This window comes from Piliocolobus tephrosceles, chromosome 5, assembly GCF_002776525.5.
Source record: "Piliocolobus tephrosceles isolate RC106 chromosome 5, ASM277652v3, whole genome shotgun sequence".
Classification (NCBI taxonomy): domain Eukaryota; kingdom Metazoa; phylum Chordata; class Mammalia; order Primates; family Cercopithecidae; genus Piliocolobus; species Piliocolobus tephrosceles.
This window is the reverse complement of record NC_045438.1, coordinates 84,967,862-84,991,317: the sequence shown is the minus strand read 5'-3', so window position 1 is coordinate 84,991,317 and position 23,456 is coordinate 84,967,862. Positions and strand designations below refer to the sequence as shown.

General features: G+C 40.5%; 1 protein-coding gene across 1 annotated transcript; it reads left to right on the top strand.

Moving 5' to 3' along the window:
* Positions 1-363: 363 nt before the first annotated feature.
* Positions 364-22,127, top strand: C5H6orf163 (chromosome 5 C6orf163 homolog). The gene is made up of 5 exons (XM_023205249.1): positions 364-1,742; positions 5,334-5,428; positions 6,922-7,029; positions 13,095-13,297; positions 21,692-22,127. The coding sequence occupies exons 1-5, from the start codon at positions 1,595-1,597 to the stop codon at positions 22,125-22,127; spliced, it is 990 nt and encodes a 329-aa protein (XP_023061017.1). The 5' UTR covers positions 364-1,594.
* Positions 22,128-23,456: the final 1,329 nt, after the last annotated feature.

The window sequence follows — 23,456 nt, the reverse complement described above, 5'->3', positions numbered from 1 at the left end:
ATGACATTGTCAGGCAATTTTTAAAAATTCAGTTACTTGGTATAATCAGTTGCACAGATTTTTGTGATAGGCAGAATTTCTATGGCTGTTTATCTAAAATTAGAGGAACAAATTAGTTAACCACGTGATTGTTAAAACCAGGCTTAGTAATTTTGAATGCTGACTGAATGAAAGTAATTTCTTTCTTCAAGATACCATGATATTTCCCCGTTTTATTACCATGGCACCAAAACATCACGTTTATTAAAAACCTTAAAGAAATTAAGCTACCTCCATTGCTGGCCTTAAAAGAAATTAATTATTTAAAAACCAATTTAAAACAAAGTGTGGTAGGCTGACTAATGCTTTCCTTTTCTGCAAAAATGTCCAGATCCTAATCTCTGGAACCTGTAAATATGTTACTTTATATGGCAAAAGGGACTTTACAGATACGGGTAAGTTTAGGATTTTGAGATGGGAAGATTATCCTGGATTATCTAGATGAGGCTGGTATAATCACCACAGTCCTTAAAGCAGGGCGGAAGATCGGAGGAAGAGACAATGTCACTATGGAAGCACTGGGGGGACAGGCTATGTGATGCGAGGCCATGACCCCAAGGAATATGGATGGTCTTTAGAAGCTGGAAAAGGCAAGGAAACAGATTCTCCTCTGAAGCCTGCAGAAGGAACCAGCCCTTCTAACAACTTGATCTTAGCCCCTAAGACTTATTTTAGACTTCTGATCTCCAGAAATGCAAGAGGATAAATTTGTGTTACATTTAAGTTATGAAGTTCGTGTTAGTTTGTCGCAGTGGTGCTATGGTTTGAATATTTGTCCCCTGCAAAACTCATGTTGAACTTTAATCCCCAATGTGGTAGTATTGAGAAGTGGGGCCTTTAAGAGGTGAGTGAATTCATTCATGGGTTAAAGGATTAATGGATTATCATGGGAGGAGAACTGGTGGCTTTATAAGAAGAGGAAGAGAGGCCTGAGCTAGCATGTGAGCTCAGCCCCTGGCCATGTCATACCCTGTACCACCTCAGGACTCTTCAGCGAGTTCCCACCATCAAGAAGATTCTTAAATGATGCAGCTCCTCCACCTTGGATTTCTCAGCCTCCATAAACTGTAAGAAGTAATTTCCTTTTCTTTATAAGCTATCCGGTTTCAGGTATTCTATCATAAGCAACAGAAAACAGAGTAAGACAGCAGCAATAGGAAACTAATATAGAAAGTATCAGGAAAATGAATGGCTGTATCATGCTCCCTTTTGTCATTATTTGAAATTGCTTTTATGAGCAAAGCTTGTCTTAACCTAGCAACAGTTGCTAAGTAAGTTAACAACTGAATGCTAGAGTTTGGGAAGGAGCAACTGCTTAAATCTTCCCAAATCTGGTGCCCATACCTTCTATGGCAGGGGCTTTTAGTACCATTCTTTAATGTTAGACACATAACATTACCTAATGTGTGAACCGTTTAATCCTTACCAGCCTCTAGCATCCTAAAACCCTGAACCTCTTCCAGCTTTCTTAAACTTTCAGCTTTTCCTGAAACGACTTTTTCTGATTCTAAGATTATTTTAACTGTAAATAGGAGAAGACATCTGAAATTTAACTATGATCAGAAATTCAGATTACAACAACTTTGTTTGCTGTGCTGTTTGTAATAAAATAATCCCACCAGCCCCTTTTGGAAAAACCTTCAAACGGATCCATGAATACAAGCCGCTGAAGACACGCTTTTACACTCACAAAGACATACTAGGTAAGTGACTTTATTGTTTTCCTTGTTCTAACACTTCATAGCATTATGTGTCATTCTTTCTGTTACATAGACTTTTATCAGCTTTTTTCTCTTCAGAGTTGCTTGTCTGTACAGGGATGTTTGAGAAGAATATGGGTTGGAATACAGCTTCTCCACTTATAGTTGTGTGTATTGGGCAGGGTATTTAGCCTCTCAATCTGTTTCCTTATGTGGAAATAAAGATACTAATACCTATCTTACAGGTTGTTATGAGACTTTAATGAAGTATTCGTATCTGTTATAAATCCTAGCACATAATAGTAAATGTGAGTTCATTTTGCCCTTGGCCATACTTGGGCACCTTTTAGTATGTGTAGGAGAGGAAATATTATCTCTAAATAATACCCTAATTGGATGGGCACGGTGGCTCACACCTGTAATCCCAGCACTTTGGGTGGCCAAAGTGGGCATATCGCTTGAGGCCAAGAGTTCAAGACCAGCCTGGCCAACATGGCAAAACCCCATCTCTACTAAAAGAATTTAGGCAGGCATGGTGGCATGTGCCTGTAATCCCAGCTACTCGGGAGGCTGAGGTGAGAGAATAGCTTGAACCCAGGAGGTGGAGGTTGCAGTGAGCTGAGTTCGCACCACTGTACTCCAGCCTGGGTGACAGAGCGAGACTCTGCCTCAAAAAAAAAAAAAAAAAAATTTAAAGTACCCTAATAAACTGGTAAAAGAAACTATAACCTTTAAATAGTAGCTGGTGGCATAAAAGTAGATTTACATATAGATAACATGAGAACTTTTACTGTATATACATATGTATAATACATAAGCAAATCAAATTGTGCTATAGGTTTCCGTCTCTCTTTTATTCTCATAAGAGTTTTCAATCTGACCTTGAGCCTTGTAAGTATTTTCCTAAGGACTCTCAAAATACTCCTCTGATCCTCTCTTCCTTTAAAATGGTAAACTAAGGTGATTTCATTTCACTTCTGATATTTGAAAATATAAGAATCTGGAGAGGTGTTTGGAAAAAAAAACTAAAATGTAGGGGGAGATCAAATTGGAATCATCCTCTAAAAACATCAATACCAAAATTGTTTTTTAGCATTTAGTAAACGTTAGTATGAATGATTCATTATAATCTCTAAAGTGACTTTTCATACCCAAGACAGTGTATCTCCATTCTTAGATATACCTTAATGATTGATTTCCTTGTGCCTTATGGAATATCTAACCCAAACCCTAAGTGGATAAGTTAAATCTATTGTTAGAAATTAATCTTTTCTATTCAGTGACCTTTATTTGTCACTGAACTGTTTTAAGTTAAAAAGAAAAAAAGTTGAAATTCTCTGTTCTTTATAAGTAAGTTCAAAAGCATGTTGAAATGTCCATAGAAGAGCTAGTGAGTATTTCATAAGACAATAGTTCTCAATCCTGGCAGTGCACTATATAGAACTTTGAAAAATACATTAATACAGATATCCAAACACAGACCCACTGGATTTAATACTAATCTAACACAGAGCCACTAAATTAGGACCTCTATAGTCAGGACTAAGCATGTGTATGTTTTCCTTCACGTTTAAATAGTTTTTATTTCAAGATAGTTTAAGACTCACAAGTTGCAAAATATATCAGAGTTCCCTTGTACCCTTCATCCAGCTTCCATTGATATCTTATGTAATCCTGGCACTTTGTCAAAGCCGGAACATTGGCATTGAAACAATACTATTAACTCAGGTACAGACCTTATGTATACTTTTTTTCCCCCAGGCATATAGTTCTATGAAATATATCACTTGTGTATGTTAGTGTAACTGTCACCACAATCACAACATGGAGCTGTTCCATCACCACAAAGGAACTCCCTCGTGTTACCCCTTAGCTGTCATTCTCTTCTCCCCAAACTTGAACCCCTGACAACCACTAATGTGTTCTCTATCACTGTAATTTTATCACTGAGTATGCTATCTAAAGAATCATACATTATATAACCCGTTGAGATTGGCTTTCTTCGCTCAGCCTAATGCCCTTGAGATTCATCCAAGTTGTTTATTAATAGTTTTTTCCTTTTACAGTACGTGCACTAAAAGCTTTGCAGGAATCCTGTTGTACAATCAGGGTTGAGAACAACTAATAAAACCAGTGGGATTTAAACATAAAAGAGGATAGCGGTAGCCTACACCTGTATCACATTTTTACGAAGTTCAATACATTGATGATCCATGCTTAGTCACATTTTGTCCTAGAAAATCTTTTCTAATTATTTCTACACAATGTTGGGCTTTTGCAGTATGTGTCCATCTCTACTGCAATATATGCTGCCCTGTGTTTTTAAGATTCACTGATGAACTAGTAGGAGACTCTCTGCCATCAAACATATACTATTAATTGCTAGTGACAGAAACATAACTCAGAATAGACTGCATAAAATGGAATTTCTTGACTCTTTTAACAGAGAAACCCAAGGGAAATCTGGCATCAAGGCTTTCAGTCTGTCCATGCTTACCCTTTTAGTGAGTTGGCTTAATGGTTTACTGCTGCAGCTAGACTTACTCCAGCAGCTGGGAAAGGAAGAATGTGGATCAAGATAGCTCTAAGAATCTATTACCTTCAGCATAGAAATCCCAGAGGAAGGCCAGGCACGGTGGCTCATGCCTGTAATCCTAGCACTTTGGGAGGCCGAGGTGGGCAGATCACTTGAGGTTAGGAGTTTGAGACCAGCCTGACCAACATGGTGAAAGCCCGTTTCTACTAAAAATACAAAAATTAAGCATGGTGGTGGGCGCCTGTGATCCCAGCTACTCAGGAGGCTGAGGCAAGAGAATCACTTTAATCGGGAGGCGGAGGTTGCAGTGAGCTGCGATGGCGACACTGCACTGCAGCCTGGGCTACAAAGCAAGACTCCCTCTCAAAAACAAAAAAAAAAAGAAAAAAGAAAAAGAAAAAGAAAGAAATACTAGTGGAGAAAGACCTGGCTATCAGATATTGCGTGGTCCTCTAACCTCCTCTAGAATTTTATTACCTTGTCTGGGTAGAGAGGATATTATTATGGGAACGTTATTATTTGGAAATCAAATTAGATCATTGGCAGAAAAATAGTAAACTTCTACCCCTTAGCTCACTCCATACTGAAGCAGTTAAACCCACAAAGAACTACAAACTAAAGAAAGGCATGTAATGTGTTGAAGGCATTCCACTTCACCTCTCCTGATGCTAGCACTAGCACCCAAATAGGAACAGGGAGAGAGAGAGCTGTATAATGTGCTAAGACCTCTTGAATATTCACTCATCATTCTACTTTGAGTGTACAAAATGTGTCCCTTTCTTCAGGGCATTTATTTCACCTCCCCAGTTGTCTGCTAGTTGTGGACTGGTTGTGATGAGGGGAATGACCAACTCTATCCAGGCCTGACAGTGCTGTGAATTCCCTCCTAATTAGAGAAAAACTTACTCTTTCAATGGGTATCTTTGAAATATATATACTGACATCTCCTAAAAGGATGTATCTCCTAAGTAGCCCTCATAAATAACTACATAATGGTGGAAAGGAAAGCCAGGAAGCAATTGGTGGAAGTTTGTGACCATTGCTCTTCAAATACACAGATATTGGGGCAAATATTCTGAAAAAAGAAGAGAAGTTTCAAGAAGATATACTCAGAGAATGCATTGCAAAAGCAGAAGCTGAAGTATGGGCTCAGGTAAAAGAAGTTACACGTCAACCCAAAGTCCATCTTTACAATTTTTTCACATTTTGGATTTGTCTGAAACAATTGTATAGTGTAGTAGTCAGAACTGACTGAATCCTGGCTAGCTGTGGGACCTTGGGCAAGTTCTACAACCTCTGTAGTCTTGGTTTCTTCATTGTAAAAGATTAATAATAGTACCCATTCTGTGGGATAGTTGGGAGCGTTCAATGAAATAATATGCCTTGCACACAGTAGGTGCTTAGTAAGAAGCTGGCATCATCAGGAGCTTCCTCTCTTCTCAGCTGCCCTCTCTGTATGGAGAACTCTTGCTCCCTTTATTTTCATTTGATTGAAACCAAAACTAAAAAGAAAAAAAAATTAACTAAGAAGACTCCTTGTTGATAGTTGTTTCTTATGGCCTAACATTTAATATATAGACTATCCATTTGTGGAGCATGTAACACTCCTGTTTCTTCAAATGCTTCTTTATGGCCTACTCACCTTTTCCTCCCCTCTCTCCAAAATCCTTAATACCTTGTCCATACGACTGCTGAGCACTATAAGGGCAATTTAAATATCAGGGCTGACAGTGGGATCCAAGGCATCAAACTGAAGCAAAGCCTCAATCCTGTAGCCCCACTTCTTCCAATCATAGAATGACATCAATAACTTCGTAAAGAGAATTACAGCTCCGTGAGAGCAGAACAAGCCACTGTGCTTAGAACAATGTTTCTCAGTTTCTTTATAAAATAGACATTATAGCAAATAGTATTAGCATTGTTCAGTATTAATGCCAGCAAAAGCTTGTTATGAAAATGTTTTGAATATACATAATACTCCAGTTCTGTATGAATATTCCAGTTCTGTATACCCCAGATTTTGATTTATCTCAAAATCTTTGTAGTCATCTATTTTTATTAGTGGTAAAATTCAAACTGATTGTGAACCATCAATTATACATCAATTATACAAGGTGATGCTTTTGTAAATAGTCTACAATTTGAATGTAAGTTGGTCTAGTGTTCTGTGTATTCTTTTCAAATAAGTGTTGAAGTTCTTTCTGAGGACCTAATGCAGGGGACCTGGATGGTACTCTGCCTGTTTACTCAGCTCCTTCTAGCTTTGTACATCTTTTCACTTCACTGTGTTTTCCAGATTTTCCACAATGCACATGTGTTACTTTGAGAGTCAATCAAGCAAGAAATAAAGTGCCAAAGAGAAAAGGCAACCCAGCAGCCTACGTATAGTAAAGCTGCCTTGCCTTTAGCGATTCCAGAAACAGCAAGGCTAGCCCTGGATTGGGATGCGTTAGAGCATCTCTGGCTAAGGCAGACAGTTTGATATGGGAGGTTTGAGATGGGAATGGGGCAAGAAATTAGGGACTCCGTGGTGGTTGCTAATTTTCAGTAAATTTGAAAACCTGATTTACTAACATCCCGAATAAGCCAAGTTGCCCTGTACTTATTCTGCTACATTAATAGATAAATGGACTCTTTCTTTCAAAGGCTAATGAACGTCAAAAACAAGCAGTGGAGAAAGCACTTGAAGAAGCAAATGGCAGACACAAAATTGAAATTCAGATTTTGAAAGAGGAACATCAAAAAGATTTACAGGTTTTTATAGTGGCTTGTTGTCTTTTAAAAGTAATTATATTAGTAAAAAGAAAAAAAAAGTTGGCAAGGGAATGAGAAAAAAATAATAAGAAAATCTAGGTTGGTGTTTCATGGCCATTAGCTGGGATCCTTGGGAGGTTCTCAGAAGAGATGCCGAGCTCTCTAGAGCAGTGATGAATGGGTGAAGAAGAACCCATAGCTTACTTCCCAAAGGAAGCTTTGCCTGACCAGCCTTGCCTTGCCACCCACACACTGTCCATGACACCCTGATCTTTTTCATAGCAGTCTTCACTGTAATTAAATAAATGATTGTGTGGTTAGTTGTTGAATGTCTGACTCCCCCACATGACTGCAGCTTTCAGCAGGGGTGTCTGTCTCATCACTGGACTAGCTCAGGTGCCCAGCATAATTCCCTGACTTGGTAGGTGCTCAAATAGTTGAACAAGTGAAGCAGGCTGTTCTCCTTCTCTGATTTCTTCCTTTTTTCTAAAGTTTGCACTTACTGTACTGCCAAGAGGGACATCTGAGCTGTCCCTCAAGAATTTAATGCAGGGCCAGATGTCAGAGATGAAGGATACTAACCTGTAGCCTGTGCAAGTACATGACTCTAGGTAACTTACAAACTTTCAGGTGGAGACCCTAGTGTTCATTATTAGTTCAGTACCTGAACTAACATTGTTAGTTAAGAGTACAAAATCTGCTCAAAGGAAAAGGTTACAGATCTCTTTTCACATTTTGGTCAAGGGAGGGACAGGACAGGATAAGGTACAGGTATGACAATACATGGGCAGAAGCTGGAGGAAAGTGGCAGAGGTCGAGCCCCAGGTTTGGCCTAACTTAAGAACAGTATTGGGCAGTTCAGGGACTGCAGGCCAATTTATTCATTGTTGCAACAATGAGCAACTACCATATACTAGATGTGTACCAGGTGAGAAAAATCAACTGTCTTTACCCAGAGGGGACCTGCTGGCAGGAAGGGGAGCTCCTCACCAGGGCTCCTGAACGCTCCGCTCCAGTGGCCTGCCTCAGCCAGGGTTGGTATGGTGCCTGAGGGGTTGGCTGTGGTGGCCCGCTGCCCATTCCCCATTTCAGAACTAAAATGAAGAGCATTTATAGCATGTCTTAAGCGGGACTGCTCTTCAGTTGCTATGCACAAGTATGGCCATTCTGGCAATTAAAGTATTAAAATACTTCTCTATTGATAACTAGTCACCCGCTAAGCCCTCTATCACCTTGGTCACCCTGGTTGCTTCCCCAGCAGACTCCTGGACCTCTCCCAATCCAGCAATTTAAAAGGATAACTCATGGCTTGGCAAGGGGCTCTAGTTCCCTGTTATAATGCTGCAGCCAGAGGCCATTCAGATAGGTGGGCCCTACTGTGCTGGTTGATACACATTTTGAATGTCCTTCCTGGCATTAGGTTGTAAAGACATAAGGAAGATGTGAGGCCATTTCAAGGTTCACATGCAAGTCTTTCTTTAAATAATGTTATTGTACCCCACATAGCCTTTGAGTGGAGTTGATGCACTTAGTGCTTCAGTAGAAAGAAGCCCTAAGAAAATGTAAAGGTAAATAGTTAAAGGGGGATGGACCTTCCTGAAATAATTGTCCAGGGGTTGAGAATTTACATTTATACCACTATTTCAGATATTTTTTATTTCTGAAGGAATGATTAGTCTAGAGTAGTGTATGGGGTTATTTCAACCTGTTATGTCTGTAGGATACTAAGACACAGACATCAGTACTGCTTCTCAGGGCTTGTCTGTGAACCACCTGCATCAGAATCTATTCACTTGGGGGCCTGACGTACAGATCCCTGGGCCTCATTCTGACCTACTGACTCCATCAGCAGCCCAAGTGATTCTCACACATATTAAAATTTGAGATTACCAATATATAGCAGAAAACCAAGTTCCTCTAGAGCAAAATATTAAATTCTGATATGTCGAGACCACCAGGTATTGCTCTAAAGAGTTTGGTGTGTTTCCTGCACAGGGGAAATTGCCCCATCCAGACCTGCCTCCAGTCTTGAGTTCTTTTGTCCTCTTCTGCTCTTTTCCTGGTGCTCTTTTTTCTCAGTGGGATGTGGGTAATAGAACAGCCATGGGCTTTTGGGGACCTTTAACTTTTTTTTTCTCTTTCGTTTATAAAAACACAAAACATTCAATTCCAGAGAACCAAAAATCCCACCTTCCCACCGAACACTACTAAGGGGCCTGTGTTCTGCTTCATACCTTTTCTCCTTTCTTTCTGTCTTGTTAATGCTTTTAAAAACAAATGAGTTTTTATATAAATAAAGTTTTTAAAGTGTGAAAAAAAAAGGAGTTTGGTGTGTTTCAAATGCATGCTGTTAGATAAAATTTCTAGATCTTATTTGATGGATAGGTAATCTTTTGAAAAGGCGTTTATATTATTGAAAGACAATATCTAAAAGTAAATGAGAAGATGAAAGCTAAAGGAAAAATAAATGAAAAACTAGAGTAGAAAATATAATAAAGTCATAAGTAAATTTAAAACTTAAAAATGTATACATGCCATGATGTCCTGTGCAATTATCACTGATTGGGCCTTGAGCTTTCTGGCAGCCAATGCAAAGAGGAAAATGTTGTGACTCACCATGCCCATAAGGTACAGACAAATTAGGCACCTGAGAGGCTCAGATATTCCTAGCTATGAAACCTCAGAGCAGTATCTCCTGAGGGGGACATTGTGTAAAAATGCCTGTCAAACATCTGTACAGTTAACACAATGGAGTCCATGAATCTGTTTCTTACAATATCTCAAAATGTGGGATGACTCACTCAAGATGCATTTCAGTAAAAGCATTTCATTAAAAGTAAAAGCAATGTAAGGCCTCCTTACATTGAATAAGAACACTAACAAATTATTATTATTTTTGAAGCTTTAAATATGTATTCCACATGCTATGTGAGACAGTAAATGAATTTTGGTTTTATTAAATCATTACGTAAATGAGGGACTGAGTTCAGTTATCTGAATTGCTAGTTAGTAATTAGGAATTTAAAAAAAAAAAAAAAAAAAAACACAATCACATTGTGCCAAAAAAAATCAGGCATACAACAGTCTTACACCACCCTATTGACACTGACTTTTTTTCCTTCTTCAACAGATGTTTGCAAGAGTTATATTAAATAGATTTCATTCTGAAAAAAATTAATGATTCATATAGGAATATATTATGGTAGTACTTCACCTGTCTTAAGCTCAACCATCAACTTGAAAACCTAGAAGTAAGTTAAAATATCTCCCTAAGGAATTAAATAAAGTCCTCTGACTACAAGAGAATAACTCAGGCTTATTACACATAGCAGAACCTCTTCACCCCCACTCAGATGTCATTATGCTTATTTGACAACCTAAACCCAACAGACTTAGATGCTTGATTTTTCTTTTGTTTTCTTTTCTTTTGAAATGGAGTCTCTCTATATCCCAGGCAGGAGTGCAGTGGTGTGATCTCGGCTCACTGCAACCTCTGCCTCCTGAGTTCAAGTGATTCCCCTGCCTCAGCCTCCCGAGTAGCTGGGATTACAAGTGTGCACCTCCACACCCAGCTAAGTTTGTATTTTTAATAGAGACAGAGTTTTGCCGTGTTGGCCTGGCAGCCAGACTGGTCTCGAACTCCTGGCCTCAAATGATCTGCCCTCCTCAACCTCCCGAAGTGCTGGGATTATAGGCATGAGCCACCACACCCAGCAGGGTTGCTTGATTTTTCAAATTGGAAATAGATTAAATACTGGAAAGTAAAAATAACAAAAAGGGGCTCACTGATAGCAGCTACAGCAGCATCCTCAGCCTGATGGCAAGTAATTTTCTTGTTCTTTGAAGAAAAGAAAAATTTGATTTGATACCTACAAGGAGCAAAGATGAAATTTCAAAAAGCAAAGCAATCTGGGGTCATTTATGACAGATAACAAGTGGCTCTATGAACTTCAACAATTATTAAATGCCACATGAAGTTTTTGGCCCAGTACAATCATTCATCTTTGTCTACCAAACCTGGATCATCAAGAAAGTGTTAGATTGTTTCATAATGTTCTTTTTATGGTGTTAAAGACATTTAGAAACATTTCCATTCAAAATATTTTGTCAAAAAAAATTTTAGTAATTTAAGAGACAAAGCCTTCTGCTAGCAGAAGACGAAGCCTTCTGTAGGAAACCCAGCTAGCATTTCTAAATGGCCAATGTTTTCCTAAAATGATTTTCTAAATACGTCAACTGAGGCCACTTTGGAGAGATTCTTAAAGTTGATTTCTGGTGTCTGTTTCATTTTTTAACTTTTCACCCTTGAAGTAACCAAAGTGAGAAGTTGAAAACTTTTTCTCTTGAAAAAGCTGAAAGGTCTGTCTTAACAAATATTTTAATTGCTGAAATAATCTTCTGAGAAACTGAAGCAATTTCAGTTTCCCTTATAATTTAAAGTTCTCTTGACTTTCTCTCAGCTTCAGCTGAGGATTCTCTCTGGACACTGTAAACAGCTGGCTCTCTCAGAGGCTCCCATAGAAATGGTGCTAAAGGGAGTTGAGCAATCTTCAGCCAAGAGAACTCTTACTGGTTTTATTCCTTTCTATTCTGGGTAAGATTTCATTTAAAGAAGGGATTCTGCAGCTATTGAAAACGAAAGAAAACCCACTGTACTGTATCTTATAAGACTGTACAATTGATGAATCTCTTGAAAGACTCCAGCATCGCAGCCAGGATTGAAGTGAGAAACTGGCAGTCAGCAACCCTGGCTTCTATTCCTAGTTCTTCCATTGATGTGCTACGTGAAATAACTTAATTTCTCTATGTTCTTTTGATGTCTTCGCAACTAGAGATAAACATTTACCTTTGGGCTGGGCACAGTGGCTCATGCCTGTAATTCCAACAGTTTGGGAAGTCAAGATGGGCAGATCACTTGAACCCTGAAATTCAAGACAAGCCTGGGCAACATGGTGAAACCCTATTTCTACAAAAAATAGAAAAATTAGCCAGGCATGGTGGCAAGTGTCTATAGTCTCAGCTACATGGGAGGCTGAGGTGGGAGGATTTCCTGAGCCTGGGAGGCTGAAATGAGCCGTGATTGTGCCATTGCACCCCAGCCTGGGCAACAGAATGAGAACCTGTCTCAAAAAAAAAAAAAAAAAAAATTACCTTTAAATGAAAGTTTTAAAATACTTGGACAGAATGATTTGCTCCTCCTCTTTATAATGTTATATTTCTACATATTGTTATCTTTCTGTAACATGTATTGCACAATTAGGTTGTTGGCCTCCTCCACTAGACAGTGAATCCCCTGAGGACCAAGATCCCCACCTTCTTGTGTATGTAGCATCTGGGCCTCAGAGTGCCAGGCACACTGTGGTATTAGTAGACATTTCCAAAATGGTGACAGGGTTTTCCTTGAGCGCAATTTGTGGGTCTGTTTTCCACAGGTCTTGGTTTGACTAGTGCTTCCTCTACTTATTTGGTTGAAGGCCCTCCTCAGGTCCTCCTTCCTGGAACAATGGAGCACTTATTCCTGCCCCTTCCGCGAAGGAGAAAGCGCCCCTCAACACTAATAAGCTGGAATGCTGAAACAATGGTGGGGACAGGTGGGCAGATTCCTGTGACTGTAACATCATGCAACTGTTTTCTGCCTGAACCTCAGGTTCTCTCCCACCCAGGAGACACTCAGGAGGCATAATAATTATTTCTGCCATTTTCCAGGACTGGCTTACTAAAGCAGAATTGCATTATGTAATTATGCATTATGATACTAGAATATTTGAACAATCAAGAAAAAAGACCTTTAACCCTACCCCTCTAACCCAACTATTTTCTTTCTTCCATATTCCCTTTCAATGTTATCTACGTAGATATTTATATTACATTGTTTGTACATTTTTGGTTCTACCTAACATCATATAAATAAAAGTTTTCCATATCATACACACTCTTCTTTTAAATCATCAGTGTTAACAGGTACACTTGCCAGCAGATAGATAAAATGGTTTAAAGAGCCTCTCAATGTGTGGTTTTAGACATCAAATCTGTAATAGCTAAACCTAGTTTTGCCATTGCTTCAGGAAGTGACAGCTAAAACTAAGACAGAGACGTATCAAAACATGGATGACGAAATGAAGAGAGAGCACTTGGCTGCAGAACAGCGCATGGTCCACAGAATCCAAAGGATTATGATGGAATGCCACAGAGAGAAGGTGGAAGCTGTGGAGAAAGCCAGGGCTGAAGAAAGACTCATCGCCCAGGAAGCAATCCAGGCCCAGAAAAGGTATTCCAGAGAACTCAATTGCAAATTAGTATCTTCCTTTATCAAAATCAACCTGGAGAAACAAATAAGATTACAGTACATAGGTAGATATTGCCCAGTTTTTGTGTTTTTACTTTTTTATTATGGAAAATACCAAACATAGGGAGCAATTTATATTGTAGAGTATGTGTGTGGCTTAAAGAAAAATAATAACGTAAATACTCAAAAACCTACCACTCAGCTTAAGGGATTGAAAATTGCTGTTTTCTAAAGCTCTCATGTGTTCTTCCTCAGTCATATCTTCTTCTTGTCCCTGCTTGAAAGGTAACTACTCTCTAAATATGGTGTTTTTCATTCTGTATCACCAGTTTTAAGAAACCAAGGACAGGAATCAAGAAATAGTTTCCCATAAACACATCATTAAAATCAGTCTTCACATTCTGTAGCCTAGATCATACACTATTGTGTTTGTGTTACTTTTTGGTCTTTTTCTTATTATACAAGTAGTATATGTTGCAAAAGAAATTTGACATTATGGAAATATATAGAGCAAAATTGCAAGTCCTGATGCATTTCTTCCCCTGCACCCTCCCTGCCTCCCAGAGACAGTTATTTTAAACAATAGAGTCTATATCCTTCCATGCCCTTTTGAATTGTTTACAGCCATATGTATGTGCATAATCACAGATCAGATCACACATATATATATTTTAAGAAAACCAAGGTAACTATTTCTATATATGTAATGATTATTTGCTGAAACAGGACAGCAGTTAGGAGTTCAGGAATTGTCAGGGGCAAGAGAAAAAACGTAATTTCCAGATTTTTTTGTACCAGGTCATTTACCTGCCCACGATCACTGATTTGTAGCAGCAGAGCTGAGACTGAGACCTCCCTATTTGGCATTTGTGACTGGTCCCTTTTGCTTTGCTGCTTGAGTTAACAAACAAATCCATTTCTATATAATTAATGGGTAAAATCTTTTTCATTAGAACTCTTTAGAACAGGGACACAGGTAAGATCCTGGAGGAGGTACAGATAAATGAGAATGAGAGCTGCAGCTGTGACAGTTTAACTGGTACCTCTCTTCCTGCATAGATTACAGGTCATTGTGGAGGTAGAAGACGAAGATGAGAGGGGATACCAGGAGGGGGTTAGGGAATGAGTCGTGGCTCAGTGCACTGGAAAGTGGATCCTCTTTTCCCTTCTCTCCTGCTGGGCATCTGCAGGAGCTTTGCAGGCACCTGTGGGAGCCTCTGGGTCCCCTCCTCACACACACTTGTGGTCTCCTCCCTCTCTTGCTAGATTGTTTTTGCACCCCCTCCAGCCCTTTCCTCTGTGAGGTTTGATGGAAGGTTTTCAATGTCTGCCTTTTATTGAATCTATAGACTAGGATTAAAGAACTGCCATGTGTAGTGTTAAAATACATCCAGCTAGAATGCCCATTTTGTTTATTGATGTTTCCCAAGTGCCTGGAAGAAAGTCTGGCACATGGTAGGCATTCTTGAAATATTTATTGAACAAATGGTTTAAATTTCTTCCAGTTAGTTGAAGCCAGTCTTCAGCACACCAGATCTTATAAACTTTCATCAAGACTTAAGGATTCAGAGCACTTATATATCATGAGAAATTTGTTAACTATACAGAAAACTTTTTTGTGGATTGAGGTGATTAGATTCTAAACAGGTTGCCCAGGAGACACTGGACTCTTTCTCTTAAAGTTAAAAAAAAAAAAAAAGGCTGGGGGCAGTGGCTCAGGCCTGTAATCCCAGCATTTTGGGAGGCCAAGGCAGGCAGATCACGAGGTCAGGAGATCTAGACCATCCTGGATAACACGGTGAAACCCCGTCTCTACTAAAAATACAAAAAATTAGCCGGGTGTGGTGGCAGGCACCTGTAGTCCCAGCTACTCGGGAGACTGAGGCAGGAGAATGGCGTGAACTCGGGAGGCGGAGCTTGCAGTGAGCCAAGATCTCCCCACTGCACTCCAGCCTAGGCGACAGAGTGAGACTTCCTCTCAAAAAGAAAAAAGAAAAAAAGTCTCTGTTTGTAAAGGTTCTATTTGTTTTCTAGCCCAAGGTGCAAGGCCTTTTATTTTTTTTTTTTTTTTGAGGCGGAGTTTCACTCTTGTTGCCCAGGCTGGAGTGCAATGGCACGATCTCGGCTCACTGCAACCTCCGCCTCCCAGGTTCAAGCAATTCTCCTGCCTCAGCCTCCCAAGTAGCTGGGATTACAGGCATGTGCCACCAGGCCCAGCTAAGTTTGTATTTTTAGTAGAGACGGGGTTTCTCCATGTTGGTCAGGCTGGTCTCGAACTCCCAACCTCAGGTGATCCACCCGCCTCAGCCTCCCGAAGTGCTGGGATTACAGGTGTGAGCCACTGCGCCCGGCCAGTGCAAGGCCTTTTGTATACTCCTTCTTGCATCTGCATATCCCTTCCTAGGAGATTGTATCATCCTACATATCTTCAGGCAAAGACCCTGGAGGGTTAAGGCCTTAAAGGGAAACTAAGTAAACTGCCAAAGGTCACAGAGGAAAGAGGTGACAGGGTCTGATTTGAACCCTGGCCTTTATGATGTCAAAGCTTATGACCTTCCATTATGCTACCTGCTGTAGAGATAGAGAAGCTATGTGAGTTTTCTAGAGGGTTTGTTCACTTCAACAGACCTCCTCAAGTACCTTCTGTGGATGTGGCACAAATTAAGGGCCCTTTCTCAACACTGTGTAAAATCACTAGAGCATGGCTGCCCCCAACAAGTAAGGCTGGATGGACTCGTACAAATAGCACATAGGTGCTGGAAGAGTTCAAAGTCCTGGAAAGATCAAGCAGTATGGGTGGGGTATGTAGTGAGGTCGGTTTTTTGGAGGAAGTTTGTCGTGGGTTGGGCCTTAGAGAGAAGGTAGGAGGTCCCACTTGTGAGAGAGGCAAAAGAATGAGAACAGAATGAGCAGAGACATGGAAGGAGGAAGCGTGATGTATAATGAGGCAGCGCCAAGGGGAGGTTCAAGAGTGTTAATAACCCGGGGATAGAAATGCACTGCTGAATGCTGGCATCTGGAGATGTCCCTCACCTACCTAACTTCTGAAATGCCTGCAGCCTTCTGCCAGACCAGAGAGCCAGGAGTTCCCCATGTCCCAGGTAGAAAATCAGAATATAGGTTACTGGTAAGCACAATGCTTGTACCTGATTGAAATAGTGCTAACAGTCCGATAGTTCTAATGAAAAGTAGATTAATAGCTTATTTACAGACTAACCAGGCAAAGGATCAATTGCTAATATGGATTTTCCATGGTTTACTTTTTCCCTATCAGTTAAGATTGAGTTATTATATATCAGATTATGTTTTTATTTAGTAACTTGTTTTCATTTTCCAAGAGTCTGTTTTATAAAATATCAGACTGAATCCTGGGACACACACTACAACTATTTTGAAAATAGTTACTTTTCTGGCCAGTGCCACTCTGAAATACGTTGTGTATTTCAAAATTACAAGTGTACAGCCTCACAAAGACAGAGATGGCAGAAGAACCTCACTGCTTACAGAAAGCACAGACATTCACTTCACATCAGAATGGGCACTGGGGCTTATGGAGCTGGACATGCCATTCCTTCTGCTACATGCCAGCCAGTCATTGGTAAGCCTCCTTGATGTTGCTGGCGGAGGTGGTTGGTCCACATGCTGAACACCTCTACTTGTCATGTTCTTCCTTAGGTGGATCCAGAAACTCTGGGCCTCACCTTTACCCTTGGCTTCTGGCCCTGCTCCTCCTCTGTGCATGGTGATCCTTCAAATGTTTGAGGAGAGAGAATATGTCCAAGATTTAATTTGAAGAAGGGAAGGAAAAACCAAAATGTACTAATACCTAGTTCTTTCACAGTTCTTTCTCATATGATAAGCTTTGTAGGTCCTCTTTTGGTAAAAAAAAAAAATACAGGTAGACTAATTTATGTACATTGAAAAACATTTTACACATATCCCAAGAACTGGCTATTTTCCTATGGCAAATATTTCGCTGAAGAATCCTTTTTAAGCATGAATTTTTTTTTTTTTTTTGAGAGAGTCTTGCTTTGTTGCCTAGGCTGGGGTGCAGTGATGTGATCTCTGCTCACTGCAACTTCCGCCTTCCAGGTTCAAAGCAATTTTCCTGCCTCAACCTCCCAAGTAGCTGGGATTACAGATACTCACCACCACGCCCAGCTAATTTTTGTATTTTTAGTAGAGATGGGGCTTCTCCGTGTTGTCCAAGCTGGTCTTGAACTCCTGACTTCAGGTGATCCACTTGCTTCTGCCTCCCAAAGTGCTGGGATTACAGGCGTGAGCCACCGCACCCAGCCTCATGAATTCTTTTAAGCTTTTGTAATGTTCCAACATAGCTGCTTTAAAATTTAGTGTTATTCAGCACAATATGTATTAGAGAGAACTTCATCTGTATTACCCACTTATTCATTCATACATTTATTGATTGCCTGTTGTATCCACAACGGGTACCACGCTAGGCAGGGGAGATACAAAGATAAATGGGCATTCCAGGTCACACCCTCAATGCACTGCACCCCACACCACTCCTGGCTTTAATTCCACAACTTCAGGGAACTCATCAGAATGAAATTCAGAGTCGCTCAGACCTTAAACCAAGGGATCAAATATTCAAGCACTAAGGCAGGCTGGGAAAAGTTGGGTCTGGGCGCGGCGGCTCGTGCTTGTAATCCCAGCACTTTGGGAGGCCGAGGTAGGAGGATCACTTGAGTCCAGCCTGGCCAACATGGCAAAACCCTGTCTCTACAAAAAATACAAAAATTAGCTGGGCATGGTGGCACATGCCTGTAGTCTCAGCTACTCCAGAGGCTGAGGTGGGAGGATTGCTTGAGCCCAGGAGGCAGAGTTTGCAGTGAGTCAAGATGGTGCCACTGCACTCCAGCCTGGGCAACAGAGTGGGACCCTGTTTAAAACAGAAGAAAGAAAAGTTGGAAAAAATTTTTTATGTACCAGATTCTGTAGAGCAGTAAGATATTTTGATATCAGGGAGTCTGAAAGGCACTGTCATTGAGGTTGGGAGCTGGAGTCATCCGAGATATACATTATTGGATGAGTTTTACCTGAGCTCAATTCTGGTACAGCCTTCCAGTTAGCCCATAAATGAAACCTCCTATTTGAGTGAGAGGAGAGTCAGCCCCACCTGGCAGGAAACTCATGCCTGCTTGTGTCAGAGGACACAGGGAGCACAGCTTCCTCCTTGGAGATTGATCCCTGGTCATCACCCTGACAATCTCATCGACAGCCTGAGGATGTTATCAGACATCAGACTAAATCCTAAGAATGTGTGTCGATGCACACTGCCCACTCTATACACAGCATCACTTCTATTAATGGAACCTCCATTCCCCTGTGACCCAGGTTGAAAATCAGCAAGTTGGTTTTGATTCCTCTTTTTCCCACATCCCCTATATCTTTGCAGTCACAGATTCTGGCAGCTATGACTTTTGAATATTTCCTAGGCTTAACCCTTTCTCTCCCTCTTCCCAACCCTCTCTTTTGTCATTAGTTCAGACCCTCATCATTGCACCTCAAGAATATTATGAAATGATACAATTGGTCTCTCTAGCTCACCCCACTAAGATTCAGTTCACCCACTGTTACCTGAATAACAGTCTAAAATGTTATTTTCATTGTGCTGTCCTCCTGACAAAAAATTTATAGTGCCCACTCTAGCTTGAAGCAGGTAATGATTAAGGGCAGGAACTCCCCAGCTTGCTCAGTTGTGTGACATTGAACAACTCCCTCTTCTCTAAGCCTCCATTTCCCACCTGTTACAAGGGAATAGTCATAGGTTATAAATATAAATAGGCCAGGCACAGTGGCTCACACCTGTAATCCCAGCATTTTGGGAGACCGAGGAGGGTGGATCACTTAAGGTTAGGAGTTCAAGACCAGCCTGGCCAACATAGTGAAACCCTGTCTCTACTAAAAATACAAAAGCCATGTGTGGTGGTGCACACTTGTAATCCCAGATACGTGGGCGACTGAGGTAGAAGGATCACTTGAACCTGGGAGGCGGAGGTTGCAGTGAGCCAAGATGGTGCCACTGCACTCCAGCCTGGACGACAGAGCAAGATTCATCTCTAAATAAATAAATAAAATATCAGCTTCAATGGGTTATTGTGAAAATTAAATGAGATATCATGCATGTAAAATGCTTACCACAGTTCCTGCAATACAGTAAGCACTCAATAATCATTACCCTTGTTATTAATATTGGAAATAGTTGGTAGGAAAAGGAAGAAGAGAAATAGTTTAATGGCTACAGAGGCTAAAGAAAGATGTGATTTACTTCAAGACAAGGGAAATCTGTCAGGTTTGAAAGTCAAGTGGAAAGACTCAGAGAAGATGAGAGAATTGCATCTTGGAGGATGGGATTTAGGAGATTGGGCCAGTGGTAAATCTTGGAAAGGTTGTATTAGACTGGGAGGCAGAGGGGGGGGATTTTTATTAACAATCATACATTTGAGATCTTAAAACCTCAAATCTTTGAGGTTCTGCTCAAACTGTGTTAACTGCAGAAATCCACTGGAAATGTATCACAGTGGCTAAGAGCTTTTGTCCTGGACTCAGACTGCCTGAGTTGTGTTGCAGATTTTGCCTCTTTTTTTTTTTTTTTTGAGACGGAGTCTCGCTCTGTCGCCCAGGCTGGAGTGCAGTGGCCGGATCTCAGCTCACTGCAAGCTCTGCCTCCCGGGTTCACGCCATTCTCCTGCCTCAGCCTCCCGAGTAGCTGGGACTACAGGCGCCCGCCACCTCGCCTGGCTAGTTTTTTGTATTTTTTAGTAGAGACGGGGTTTCACCGTGTTAGCCAGGATGGTCTCGATCTCCTGACCTCGTGATCCGCCCGTCTCGGCCTCCCAAAGTGCTGGGATTACAGGCTTGAGCCACCGCGCCCGGCCCAGATTTTGCCTCTTTTACTTATTAAGCAAACTTAGACAAATTACTTAACTCCCTGAGCTCAATGTCTTCTTCATAAAAAGAGCATAGTAATGGAACCACACTACAGAATTGGTTTTGAGGATTCATTGAATTAATGTATGCATAGAATGCTCATTAACCTGCTTGGACATGGTAAGAGGTCAACATGGTTGGCTGCTATAAATTATATATAATTCCCTACATTATAGCCAGAAGTCTATTAATCATTTAGCAGTGCTTCTGAATGTGTGGTCCAGAGACCCTTCAAGGTCCCTGAGACTCTTTATGGAGGCAGTCCACGAGATTAAAACTATTTTCTTAATAACGCTAAGACTTTATTTGCCTTTTTCACTCTTAGTCTCTTATGAATATAAAATAGTGTTCTCCAGGGTTTTGTGATATGTGATATCACAATAAATTGAAACAGTATGAAAATTCAGCTTTTACCTACTAAGCTGGAGATTAAAGAGTTTTGCAAAAAATTACAATTAAAATTAGGCTGGGTGCAGTGGCTTATACCTGTAATCCCAGCACTTCGGGAGGCCAAGGTGGGTGGATCACTTGAGGTCAGGAGTTCGAGACCAGCCTGGCCAACATGGTGAAATCCCATCTCTACTAAAAAATATAAAAATTAGCTGGGTGTAGTGATGCACACCTGTAATCCCAGCTACTCTGGAGGCTGAGTCGTGTGAATCACTTGAACCCGGGAACTGGAGGTTGCAGTAAGCCAGGGTCAGGCCATTGCACTCTAGCCTAGGTGACAGAGCAAGACATTGTCTCAAAAAAAAAGTTAAATTATACCATTCTTCTCATGAAATATTTCATCATTTTGGAAAATGTTTTTCATAAGAGATTTTTAATATTTTTTAAATGTCTCCCTTTTAGTTTATATAACTGTTAATGTCAGTACCTATAACTCGTATAAACAAAAGCTCTTTGGTTTCCTCAATAATTTTGAGAGTGTAAAGAGTTCCCGAGACCAAAAAGTTTGAGGTGACTGTCATAGAGTATTGCTCAGATAAAAATCAAGATTAAAGCTAAATCTATCCTGTGAGTATAAAGTTTTTTCATCTCTGGCTAAAGGTCAGCTGGATTAATATAAAGAAATACTTTCTCTACAGAGTTTGGAACTCTGACCCTATCTCCTCATTTTTAAGCACAATGCATGTATATTTTCCTGAAAAAGGTGGTCTCAGGTTTCTAAAGTTGCCATTAGATGTTAGATTAGTGGCCTCACCCTAACCCACAGCAAGTAAGTACATAGGAAGCGTCCCTGCTCTGAAAACATATTTTGTTTGTTAACAGCTAATGCAATCCAAAAGCTCATCTGTATCAGCCTGTCTCAGGCTGGTGGCTCATCTCAACAATTACTCAGTCATCTGTGTTTAAAGATGAAATTATTTTGTTTTTAGTGGCCAGTCCATCTAACTTATAAATCCATATTATCCTTTGTAGCAAAGCCATGGAGGAAATTGTGAATACTGGTATCGCAGTTACTAAGGATGAGAAGACCAATGTGGCCCGACTGATAAGGGAAAAAGAACATGAAATGAACGTCCTCTATGGCATAGCTCAGAGGCAGAAGCAAGAAGAGGTACAGGAAGTGCTTCAAGAAGCAGAGAAAACACATCAGGCCACTCTTGGCAATATGATGGATACACTGGCTAACACCCAGGGGGAGCTGCTGTCTATAGCAAAACAACTGGGAATCATGACAAATTGGAAAGATTTCCTAGAGGAGGAATTACAGGAAACCAGGATGGCATTTCAAAAATACATCAATTATACCTTTCCTAAGCTTTCACCAGGACATGCAGATTTTATTCTGCCAGAAAGAAAGAAAACACCTTCTAATCTTGTTATTGAGGAAAACAAAACAACTCTTGATTAGAAGTCTTCAACTGAAATTTCACTACAAAAGACATCATTCTAGACTAAATAAATTTACTCATTACAAAAATCATTTATTGATTTCCCAGCCTTGTGCAGGGTACTATTGGGCTGTAAGAATTTTCATGGAAAACCAAAATATTAAAAAGTACATTCCAGATTATAGTGAGCCAAGTCTGAGAAGAAAAATCAGTGAGAGGGAGCAAACTGATTAAGAGGGGAAAGGTTTCTTGGATGAAGCCTAAACACGCTTCTGTATCTGTCTTTATTCATTTCTACATCAGACATATAATTAATTATTTCAGTATTTATTGCCATAGAAAACAAGTAAAGTAAGTGTTCTTAGGTTTCTCCTGTTTTGGGCAGGTGCGCTAAGTTCCAGTAGAGAGATTATCATTTGGTGAATGCAGTAGCATTGTGAATTTAAAAAAGCAATTTCTCTCACATACAGTAGGATAAAATTTAAATTCTGGGACTCCCATATAAAGTAATTCAGGAAGGACTTACTGCCCCACAACAGGCCGGTTTGGTCACTTGGTGGGTGTCAACCCAATGACCACAACCAAGGAAGATTTAGCAAGGGGATTTTATTATTTATAAGGAGTAAGGAGAACACCAGGGATAGTCCCCAAAGCAGTGTCTCCCTGAGCTGGGGGCTGGGTCAGGTTTTATAAGCATACGGTAATAAGGCATGATCTGATTGGATCTTGTAATGAGGGGATGTCAGAAGGCATGATCTAACTGGATCCTGCCATGGGGTGATGTCAAAGCTCACTCCAGTTGGATTCTGGATCCTGCCATGCAATGTCCACTTCTTTAATTTAGTTCCCACTCCTGAGTGTGAGCAATTAGTTCCCTCTGTGTTTGAACACTTGGTCCATCTGGGCATGCTCAGGTTACATGACCTGAGGGTCCATGGCAACTGGAAAACAATGTACTACTTTGTTACATAAAAGTTGGGTCAGATTGGTCTGGTATGGCTACAGACTCACTTATATTTGCCAGTTGTAAAAGAAAAAAAGGTGGGAGATATTTCTCAAATCCACTTCTCTGAGAACTCAGAGGCTAAGGTTTTTAAGGATAATTTGGCAGGCAGGGGGCTGGGGAATGGGTGCTACTGATTGGTTGGGGATGAAATCACAGGAGTGCTGGAACTGTCTTCGCACACTGAGTCAGCTTCTGGGTGGGAGTTACGGGACCAATTGATTCATTTCCTTGGTATGAGTCATGGGTCCAAGTGGTGTCAGTTCATCAGGATGCAAACGTCTGAAAAAGATCTCAAACAACAATCTTAGGTTTTACAATAGTGATGTTATCTGTAGAAACAATT